The sequence below is a fragment of the Nannobrachium achirus genome, assembly GCF_963921795.1.
Source record: "Nannobrachium achirus genome assembly, chromosome: 13".
Classification (NCBI taxonomy): Eukaryota; Metazoa; Chordata; class Actinopteri; order Myctophiformes; family Myctophidae; genus Nannobrachium; species Nannobrachium achirus.
In genome coordinates this window covers 59,681,109-59,692,139 of record NC_137833.1, presented here as the reverse complement: position 1 = coordinate 59,692,139, position 11,031 = coordinate 59,681,109, and the positions used below count along the sequence as shown (strand labels likewise).

The window sequence follows — 11,031 nt, the reverse complement described above, 5'->3', positions numbered from 1 at the left end:
TGAATAAAATGTAGAAAAATCATTTTAAAATAGCCAATCTACAAGCTCACAATGTGTCACAACGCGACTCATTGTGAGCTTGTAGATCTGCTATTTTCAAATGGCATGTATGTAGGCTACTACCTATATGTGTCTGAATAAATGTATATAGGGTTGAAGTTTTTTGTCATTATAATAAAAATCTACAAAGTAACAAGTAACTTTAATGAGCCAGTCCTTTGAACGGCTCTTTGAAAGGAACGGATCCCAGAGATCTGGCTCACTTCAAAGAGCCATAAATCCCATCTCTAATCTCGTGAAAACACCAAAGCTTCCCCAGTCCTGTCCTATTATAGACACATTCAGTCAAGCATTAAAACAAGCTGTCGTTGATTATTTGGTTTGATGCCTGCTCGGCGACAAGTGATGAGAGTGAACCGTGCTTTTTCATTGGTTGTTGTAGAGTGGAGACTTGGAGAAGTGAGTCTGTATTTTCAGTTCCAGCTCAGAACATCGTCTCATCAACATGGCTTCAGCTAAACTCCTGCTCGGTGTTTCACTGTGTTTCATCTGTCTCCATGGAGCAGGTAAACTCCATTTATTTCATTAATCAGTTCAGTTTGTGTTGACATTATAGATATCTCTGATGTCAGGCCAACCAACTCCAAAATTTTCCATTTTCCAGAAAATGAGAAAACATCGAGCTCATTTAGGCCTAGAATTATTTAATGCTTTCACTATTGAACAATAGCTATATAGATAGATATACAAGCTCACACTTCACAGTGTGGTGAGTGCCACACTGCGAGCTTGTAGATCTGCTATGTTTGAAAAATCATGATTTTATTTTCTTTTTCTTTTTTCTTTTTTTCTTTTTTTTTTGCAAGTCTTTGAATATATCTTTTTAAAAATGAACATTATGTAACTCAAATATTTGCTTCTGGGTGGTCCCTGGAACAACATATTTTGAGACGGGGTCCGCGGCCAAATACATGTAATTTTGGGGGTCCTTTACATGAAAAAGTTTGAGAACCACTGATTTAGAAGAAGGATTTAGAAAGAAGACATTTATAGAATTGTGTCTAAAAATATTCAAAGCAATGTTTTTCAAAAATAGCAGATCTACAATAGATCTGCTATTTAGTAGTTAAAGCATACAATAATGGTTAAAGTGGTTCAAATCTTAAGTGACACAGATTTGCGCTCAGGCCCCAAATGGGTTTAACTGGAGCACTTTCTACTACTTTCCTTAGTTTCGATATAGTCTATCAATATCAACTACATAGCATCCATATTCTGGGGGGAATATTAGCCATAAAAGAGCTGATCTACAAGCTCACAATGCCTTGTGCTGCAAGGCGTTGTGAGCCTGTATCGGCTATTTTTGAAACTGCTTGAAAGCCAGTATTGTATTTACCATTTTAAAAATGATTTAAACTAGTGAAAACACACAATCTACAAGCACACAACGCCTCGCAGTGCGACCCTTCTCAGGGGCACACCAAAGGTCCCCAGGCACAGTGGTTGAGAAACACTGATCTATGGAATCTATGAAAAGGTTTTGTGTAGAGGGACAAAAGAGCAGACCAAGGATAGAGAGTCAAGTTTACTAAGTACCGCGAGGGTTGAACGTCTCGCAAACACACATTAACATGAATCCAACACATTCATATAAGATAACGTGCAAAAACATGAATTGACACAACACTGATGATAGTGCTGTCAAACAAGTCTATGAAGCTATCTATGGCAGTGTTTCTCAACCTTTTTTCTGCATGGGCACACTTTTCATGTCCCAAGAATCCATGGACACACCAACATAATACGGGGGTGTAAATATCTTCACTGTCGGGAAGAAACCTTGTATCTCCAAGTTTCAAATGTGTACGTTTCTTCGCAAAGTAAATCCCTGCTTCATCATACAAGGCTGTCGCACAACAGTCGCACAACAGTAGTGAAAACAGCAGATCTACAAGCACACAACGCCTCGCACCGTGAGGCGTTGTGTGCTTGTAGATCGGGTGTTTTCACTAGTTTAAATCATTTTTAAAATGGTAAATACAATACTGGCTTTCAAGCAGTTTCAAGGGGCACACTTGACCCTTCTCAGGGGCACACCAAAGGTCCCCAGGCACAGTGGTTGAGAAACACTGATCTATGGAATCTATGAAAAGGTTTAATCTGCAACACAATTGCTTCATCTCTCTCTCAGCTAGGGGTCCTTGGCCCGAAAAAAAAGAAGGGGTTTAAGTGTTTAATTAGTTAACAATCCAATCTGTTACATTATAGAGCAGGGGTTCCCAAACGTGTTTGTCTCAGGGCACACCATTAATATTTTTTTAATCCGAGGCACCCCAACATTATAATTTTCAAGCCCAGCACCGTATATTTATAGTATATTGTCGTTGTCGGGTGGAAACCTTGTATGTCCAAAACCGTTTGTTTTCATCTATAAAATTTACTAAACTAGTGAAAACAGCAGATCTACAAGCATACGTTGTGTGCTTGTAGATCGCCTGTTTTCACTAGTTTTGTGCGACAGTCTTTACCAAAAGACGTACACATTTGAAACTTGGAGATACGAGGTTTCTACCCGACAGTGACGATATTTTAGTGATTATGTTGCGAAGAAAACGTTGAGATAATAGCCATTTTGGTTAGAACTGACTGGAAATAACTTTGCACTTCAAGTTTAAAATGACACTAAATATTTTTGTGTCCAAGTGGCCAAATAAATTCCAAATATTATCAAATTATCTCGCGGCACCCCTGGACTGCCGTCACGGCACCCCAGGGTGCCCCGTCACCCACTTTGAAAACCCCTGTTATAGAGACAGTACATATTTAATTCTGATGACATTTGAATGTTTCTATTTCCAGATGGATATCTCTACTTTACGGCTGATCAGTGTGTGTTCAACTCCACTGAGCTGCAGGACATACAGTTCATCAGTACGTATACGTTCAACAGAATGGAGTTTGTGAGGTGGGACAGCAGGGTGGGAGAGTTTGTTGGCTACACTGAGTTTGGTGTGAAGAACGCAGAGAGATGGAATAAGGACGCTACTCTGCTGGCAGGGATGAGAACAGAGGGAGAGAGATACTGCAAAGCCAACGCTGAGTCCTACTACTCCAGTGTTCTGGATAAGACAGGTTTGTTTGATTGATTGATTGATTGATTGATTGATTGATTGATTGCAATGTTGTTTTTGACAGCAAATTTTTTAATAAAATGGAATTTAGTTTTAGTCATAATTTAGTCACCTGAAAAGTTTTAGTTTTAGTCTAAGTCTACTAAATATCATAAGATTTTAGGCGACTAAATCTACAGTTGATTTAGTCAACTGAAATGTATTTTGGCAGGCCTTGATGGCATCGTAATGACTTGGTTTACACTTGGTTGTGTGCTGAAAATAGCCAATCTACAAGCTCACAACGCGTCGCAGCTCGACGCGTTGTGAACTTGTAGATCTGCTATTTTCAGCCCGCAACACCTGAGAGCAACCAAACATAAAATGACTTACTTTGCCACTAGACCCTCCCTCCCTAACGTTTTAGTCTAGTTTTTATTTTGTTGACGAAATTGTCAATATATTTAGTCTTAGTTTTAGTCATCACAGCCTAGTTTCTATTACGTTTTTATTTAGTTTTCGTCAGTGAAAAAAACACAGTCAACAAACATTTTTCGTCATAGTTTTAGGCGACAAAATCAACACTGATTGATTGATTGATTGATTGATTGATTGATATGAGAGAGAGAGAGAGAGAGAGAGAGAGAGAGAGAGAGAGAGAGAGAGAGAGAGAGAGAGAGAGAGTGTTCCATAGTTCACATGTTGTTAATGTCACAGTCAAAAAGGTTTGCAGATCTGCTCTTTCCGGAATATCACCCTAACCCTGTAGTACAGGAGGATTTAAATGGTTAAAAACACAACTCTAGACTTCCACTTCCTCCTTTTATGTTGAACTCAATGTTTTCAGTTCTGCTTTACAGGATTATGTGTTGCTTTACTTTGTTTCTAATCTTCTTTTGTCCATATTAATTTGTATAATGTCATTATAGTTTACATAGTTCTTTTGTTTTGTTCATGTAAAACATACTGTATACTGTAAGTGCAAATGATAAGAAAAGATAAAATAACATAAAGATAAACCTTTAATGATCAGTGTGGGGAAATGTATAACACATAATGAATGTTTTATGAAACTGTATGAACATCAGTTTGATTCAATAATTCTACTAACACACTAGTCGTACGGTAACCCTAACCCTAAATGTTATTGTTCTTCCAGTGGAGCCCAAAGTGAGCCTGGCCTCAGAGACGCCCCCTGGTGGTGGTAAACACACTCACCTGCTGAGGTGCAGCTCCTATGGCTTCTATCCTAAAGTGATCCTGGTGACCTGGCTGAGAGACGGAGAACCTGCTACCTCTGATGTCACATCCTCTTATGAGCTGTCCGATGGAGACTGGTACTACCAGTACCACTCCTACCTGGAGTACACACCCAGGTACACACCTAACAGACACCTAGACATAGAAATACACACCTCTAATGGTACTACCAGTACCACTCCTACCTGGAGTACACACCCAGGTACACACCTAACAGACACCTATAGGCCTACATAGAAATTAGGGGTGCAGTAAAAAAAAAAATCCTGTACTTGTAGTGGCAACTAACACGTGTGTGTTTCTAACATGGTCTATTTTTTATTTTAATTTTTTATTAGATATTATCTTTTTTAATGTACTCTGCTTTCATGCCAGCATACTGGAGTAGATTCTGATAATGAATTGAATAGAGAATCGTTGTGAATAGAGAATCGTTTTTAAAACGGAAAATAATAGTTTCTGTATTCCAATCGTTTGGATTTGAAATAATCGAAGAAAAAAAAATAGTGAATCGTGACCCCAAGAATTGATTCTGAATCGAATCGTGGGATACCCAAAGATTCGCAGCCCTAATAGAAATACACACCTATAGGCCTACTGGTACTACCAGCTCCACTCCTACCTGGAGTACACACCCAGATACACACCTAATAGAAACCTATATCGAAATACACACCACTAAAAATGAGTGGTCTATCACTTTAAGACTAAACTTTAGGGTTCTTTCAAAGATCAGCCAGACATGGCAGAACAATACAAATATGTCAGATATAATATTATTTTGATGTGGTGTTGTAACTCAAACGAATCTCTCTAGGTGCAACATATAGGTTATTTTAATTATTATGTCCACAATGTTGGGCCATGTCAGGAATACAGTATGTAGTCCTATTGCACTCTACTCATATCAGACATATGTTAATGTGTCCTGTTTCCTTTCTTTCTTTCTTTCTTTCTTTCTTTCTTTCTTTCTTTCTTTCTAGAAAACAACACTCCTAGCCTACTAATACTGATGGAAACATAAATACATAATTTCACCCACACCTCTAAACCTGTGATGTGACAATGAGTGCATTCTGAAACTCATTTAAACTACTAGCAGACACTGCTAATGTATATAATGTGTGTGTGTGCGTGCGTGCGTGCGTGTTTTACAGATCTGGAGAGAAGCTCTCCTGCATGGTGGAACACCCCAGCCTCACAGAGCCTCTGGTGGTGGACTGGGGTATGTCACCCTGTTGTGTTGTACTCTTGTCACAGGCGTTCTAAAATGTTTTCATGTAACAGAAGAACCTCCATGTGCATGTCCTCTCTGATGGAAACCTCACATTATGTTCAAAACTGTTACTTTTCAAGATAAAAAAAAAAAAAAAAAAAACGTTCAGTATCAGATCTAGTGAGTATTCAGAGGTTTCTGAATGTATCAGTGCACTCATAATGTTCTTGTTATTCCAGTGGAGCCCTATGAGAGACTGACCTCTGATCAGGAGAGAATGCAGGAGCACTCCAGCCTGAAAGAGCCTCTAGTGGTGGACTGGGGTATGTCACTCTACTGTATTCTGTTTTAATCTACTGTATGACCGTGAATCTCAACATTGTTCTTTGTTTCTCAAACAAGCAACTATATTCACCATGTCATAATAACATGTCATAATATAATATATCGGTGGTTCTCAACCTTTTCAGGCCACAGAATAATCATATTTGAACTGGGGACGCCCCACCCTGACCAGCACTTGGAATTGTAGTTGTCCAGGCATTACATTTAGTTTGACTCAGTTCCACAGATACGTGTTGTGAAAATAGACGCTCTACAAGCTCGCAATGCAAGGCTTCTTTCTTAGGTCATGTTTGACCAATGTTGATTACTTTTGAATGGTTTTGTGTCCAATTTGAGAAGCACTTGTCATCGTTGTGTTGTGGTTGTTATATTGTCAGATCCTTCCTTGCTGGAGTCAGAGAGGAAGCAGGTCCTTATGGGAGCATCAGGTGTGGTTGTGGGGCTGCTCTTCTCTCTGTCTGGATTCATCTACTACAGGAGACAGGAGACAGGTCAGTGACGCTAGTGGCGTTTCCATAAAGCTTCTTAATGCACATTCAGGCTTATTCGCATAAATCTTTTCATGGAAACACTTCAACATTCGAATAAACTTTCATTATCCGCAAAAACTTTTATGTGCTTGGAGGATGTGGATTTTGAGGCTTTATCGGAAAAACTAAATGCACATTAGTTAATGGAAACGGGTCTGCCAATAAATGCGAATAAATGATGACGTTTTGTTCCATTGTCCTCCTAGTTAACACTTTTTCCTGCCGCTTAACGTCCATTGTATAGCGTTAGCCCACAAAACAAACCGGTTGTTACACACGGAGTGACACGGACCATGTAAATTCCTCCCGTTTTCACAACGTGCCAGCAGTAGCTTTGCATATAGATTGTTGTGCAAAGGCAGCCTCCGACAGAACCAGTGGTAGGCAAGGAGGGAGGGAGGGAGGGAGGGAGCGCTTCGCTGTGTTCTGAGTCGGCTCATATGCGACCATCGCTAATTCGAATGACACCCGCAAATGGAAACAGGCAAAATTTGCTTTGTCTTAATGCACATTTCTGATAATTTGCTTCCTATTTTCGAATATGTTTATGGAAACATGACTACAGTGACACAGTGGATTCATCTACTACAGGAGACAGGAGCCAGGTCAGTGACACAGTGGGTCACAGGTCACAAGGATCAATGGCATCTCAAACCTTTACATTTCAAGGTCTCCCCTCAACTTTGACAGTCTACCGTTTACTGTTTACTGTCAGCGCCTGTCAACATGTTTTAGTCATCCATCCACCCACCCACCTTTCCTTCCAATGACTTATCCTCCTAAAGTTCCTTGTTGATATGACACCATCATACTCTTCTTACATGTGAAACATTTTGCATGATTTTGAAACAGTTTAACAAGACATTTTTATTATATAAACACATGCATATGTAGCGATGTGTACTACTGCCTGCGGGAGTTGTGTTATGATAGAACTCAGTCAAGTGTCCGACAAAGCTTGGCAGCAGCCATTTATTGACGGTCAGCGTCGGTCACTGGCAATAAGGAAATACACAGACAATCAGGACCAGCGCAGCTTCACAACGTCAGAACAGAGCTAAACAAGAAAAATAAAATACAAATCAGCGTGTGTGCCGTGACAAACATATCAATGTACAATTGAATTATAAGGCACAACCTTTACAGTCATTGAAAATAACTTTTATCACGCTAAATAAGAGAGGCTCATTTTTCTCAACCTACCATGTGTCTCCTCCATAACAGACTGGGGAGGGGAAACGGGGCTTGCTCCCCAAGTCTGCAGGGGGGGCGGTCTCAGGTAAAATACCGTAATACAGGTATTGCAAGTGGAATCACATTATCTGTTACACATACATATGCAAAAAGAAATACAACACGTGACACAGAGGGTTCCCAGTTAGATCCCGGGCTTCCACAGAGTTAGTGTCAAAGAGTCATTGAGCAAGACTCTGAACCCGTGCTTGCTCCCGATGAGCAGCTTGGTGCCTTGCATGGTTTCCTCCGCCAATCGGTGTATGAATGGGTGAATGTAATGCACAATCTCTGTAAAGCACCTTGGATAAAGGCGCTAGATAAATGCACCATTTACCATTATATTAAACCGGTCCAAATGACCTGATATAGGCAGAGTTTTGGTTTCACTAGTTTAGACAAGGTATAACAATTAGGCCTATAACTATTAGCCCCTCGCTTCGCTGTTGTGAGGGGCTAAATGTGACTTTCATGCATTAAGCCAAAGTTGACAGACATGTGTTATACATGATCTGATGTCATAACTTCAGACTGATATTAATTTGTTTTGCTTCAGACAAAATGTTCTGAACTGAGTGTTAGATACTTCATATTTGAATATCTATCAATAACCAGATATATCTACCAACACCAATAACTAGCTATATCTACTACCAATAACTAGGTCTATCTACCAGTAACTAGATCTGTCTGTGTGTGTCCTTGTCACCCATCTCATTAGGAAGTCTCCCGGTGCTGAAGAACTGAAGGTGAGTACCCGTGGTTTCCTCCAAAACATATCCACGTTCACACCCTCCTCTCGACAGGCACACGTTTATAAAACGTATTCAGTTTACCATTGCAGCCATTGAAGATGGCAGGAAACAATCACGTACACTGAAGATGAGAGCTGCTGTGGTTACTGTAAGACTGAAAAGGGGAGCTTCTCTCACGGAATGTGGTCCCACGCCATGACGGTACAAGACTACCAGGACCTCCTAGACCGAGGCTGAAGAAGAAGTGGAAAGTACATCTACAGGCCTACGCTGAACACAGTACGAGTACACCATCAGGTGTCACGCCTTGAACTTCCAGCCGTCCAAATCTCACAAGAAGATCCTGAAGAGCATGAGCAGCAGTCTAAAGGGGAATTATCGCCGTCGGAACGGGGGCAGCCCATGGTGGACGCTGGCTGTGGTGAAACCAGCCCAGAGGAGAAGAAAGTAGACTGATCTGTTTTCAACCACATTCAGGCAGAATTGGAGGACTCTGATCCCAAACGTCTATAGAAATTATCCAGTGTCAGTCCCGGATGGGAGACCACCCACCTCAACCCCTAAACCAGGAATAGGAGCAGTTCCCAGCCGGCTTCCGTGTCGGAAGGACAAGGACCCAAACCTTTCAAATCAGCCATAACAGCTCACACATTATTGGCCTCTAACTCTTGAATTGTTGTTGAAATGAATTATACTTGAGTATTCACTTGAGTATCGCCTATACTTTGTCCACAGCTGGTTAATATAGACTTTACAACAGTATAATTCCTTAGAGGAGGTTTGTTGTATTTCCACAGAACAATGCATGATTCTAACAGGATTCTTTTTGTTTTCAGAGATGAAGCAAGTCACTGCTGACCCCTGGTGGAGAGAGGAGGACATATCATGCCTGATAAATCTGCTTTTAAATCCATGTCAACAGAAGCACACTGATGACTTGATTAACCTTTTTCACAACATCCATCCTTTAAATAAGTGGTTCTTAAAAAAAAAGTTTCTCTATCTTTACCTTTGTTTGGTTTTTGTTTTGCCAATTATTTGGGGGTCCACTTACAATATCCTCACGGCACACCAGTAGGCCACCGGACCACAGGTTGAGAACCACTGATCTAATGGACATGGAAATGAAAAAGAGTTGCAATAATGACAATAGCGATCATTCATAATAAATAATCATTTACTGTATGCAATCATTCATAATCATGCATTATTTAATGGGATGTTTCATTCATAAAATAAAGCAAAGGAAAGCACTATGTCACTTCCCAATGAAAGAACCACACGCACGTACGCACGCACGTACGCACGCACGCACGCACGCACGCGCGCACACACACACACACACTTATATAGGTTGACAATTGCTTCATAATAGACTTTTTAATAAAGCATTTTGTTTGTTTAATTGCAATGCAGTTGTATCAGAATTGGGTTCAAATTAAATGCTCAGTAATTACTTTTTTCTCTGCAAAATAAGCAAATAATCAAACCATTCACACATGTCATTGCTAAAACTAAGTGTTAAATTGTTAGAGTTTTATTAGATTTAATTTGTCTTGATAGTTAATAAATCTTGTTCACAAAAAAACAAAACAAAAAAAAACAACAATGCTGGCTCGCCCCAAGAGGTTAACTTCTTGGGAAGCCAACCTTTAACTTGGAAGGGGGGGAAATAAGGCTCATGTTAACTTTTGGGTAATATGAGTTACGATTCTGTCCCCATTGGCAGTGGCTCTGGGGTAGATTGGCGGTAGAGTGGGCAGATGGGATGCCAGTTCGATCTCAGAGTTGGTGTTGAAGTGTCCCAAGACGCTAAACCCCTAAGTTCAGAGCCTGATATCTCAAATTAAATCCAGCTCTCTGATCATATTTTGAATCCAGAAAGAGATGAAACAAAAACACATCAACTCTGGATATTCAGCCTACATTTACAACCCATGCTGTTACAGGTTCAGTCAGTGTTGTGGGTTGTGTGTCTTTTTCCAGGTCCTGCATCCTCCCCCCTCGTTACATCAGTGCAATGAGAGACTGATTGAGCACCGGTGTAACCAATCAGGCCGGCCCAGAATCAACTTCTTTGTGTCCCAGGAGGACACCAGTAAGACTCCCTAATCGGGAGATAAGCGACCCTTGGTCGCTTATCTCCTGTCACACTGCTGACATCAGTATGACATCACACCGTACACAAATGACCCTTATATAAGACTGGCATTATCTACCGACAGATTAGTAACAAGATGTCAAAATCATTGAAGGTTTACCCTACTAACCAACTGTTTACCATAGCAACCATGTTTTTTACCTTAGCAACCAACTGTTTACCCTAGCAACCAACTGTTTACCACAGCAACCATGTTTTTTTTACCCTAGCAACCAACTGTTTACCCTAGCAACCAATTGTTTACCATAGCAACCATGTTTTCTTACACTAGCAACCAACTGTTTACCCTAGCAACCAACTGTTTACCATAGCAACCATATTTTTTACAGGGCCTGGGATGATGACATCAGAAATCTCCATATATGGGCATGAAAGGGATTTTGTTTCTGGAAATATGTCTGTGGGGTGCCACATTTGGAAT

At 40.4% G+C, this 11,031-nt stretch overlaps 1 protein-coding gene across 1 annotated transcript; it reads left to right on the top strand.

The window, feature by feature from the left end:
* The first annotated feature begins 498 nt into the window (after positions 1-498).
* On the top strand, positions 499-9,578 carry LOC308297121 (HLA class II histocompatibility antigen, DR beta 4 chain-like). The gene is made up of 8 exons (XM_080740535.1): positions 499-566; positions 2,860-2,931; positions 4,270-4,486; positions 5,528-5,595; positions 5,826-5,909; positions 6,309-6,422; positions 8,416-8,443; positions 9,286-9,578. Exons 1-7 carry the CDS (start codon positions 506-508, stop codon positions 8,439-8,441), a joined length of 642 nt encoding a protein of 213 aa, XP_080596661.1. The 5' UTR covers positions 499-505; the 3' UTR covers positions 8,442-8,443; positions 9,286-9,578.
* The last annotated feature ends 1,453 nt before the right edge of the window (positions 9,579-11,031 follow it).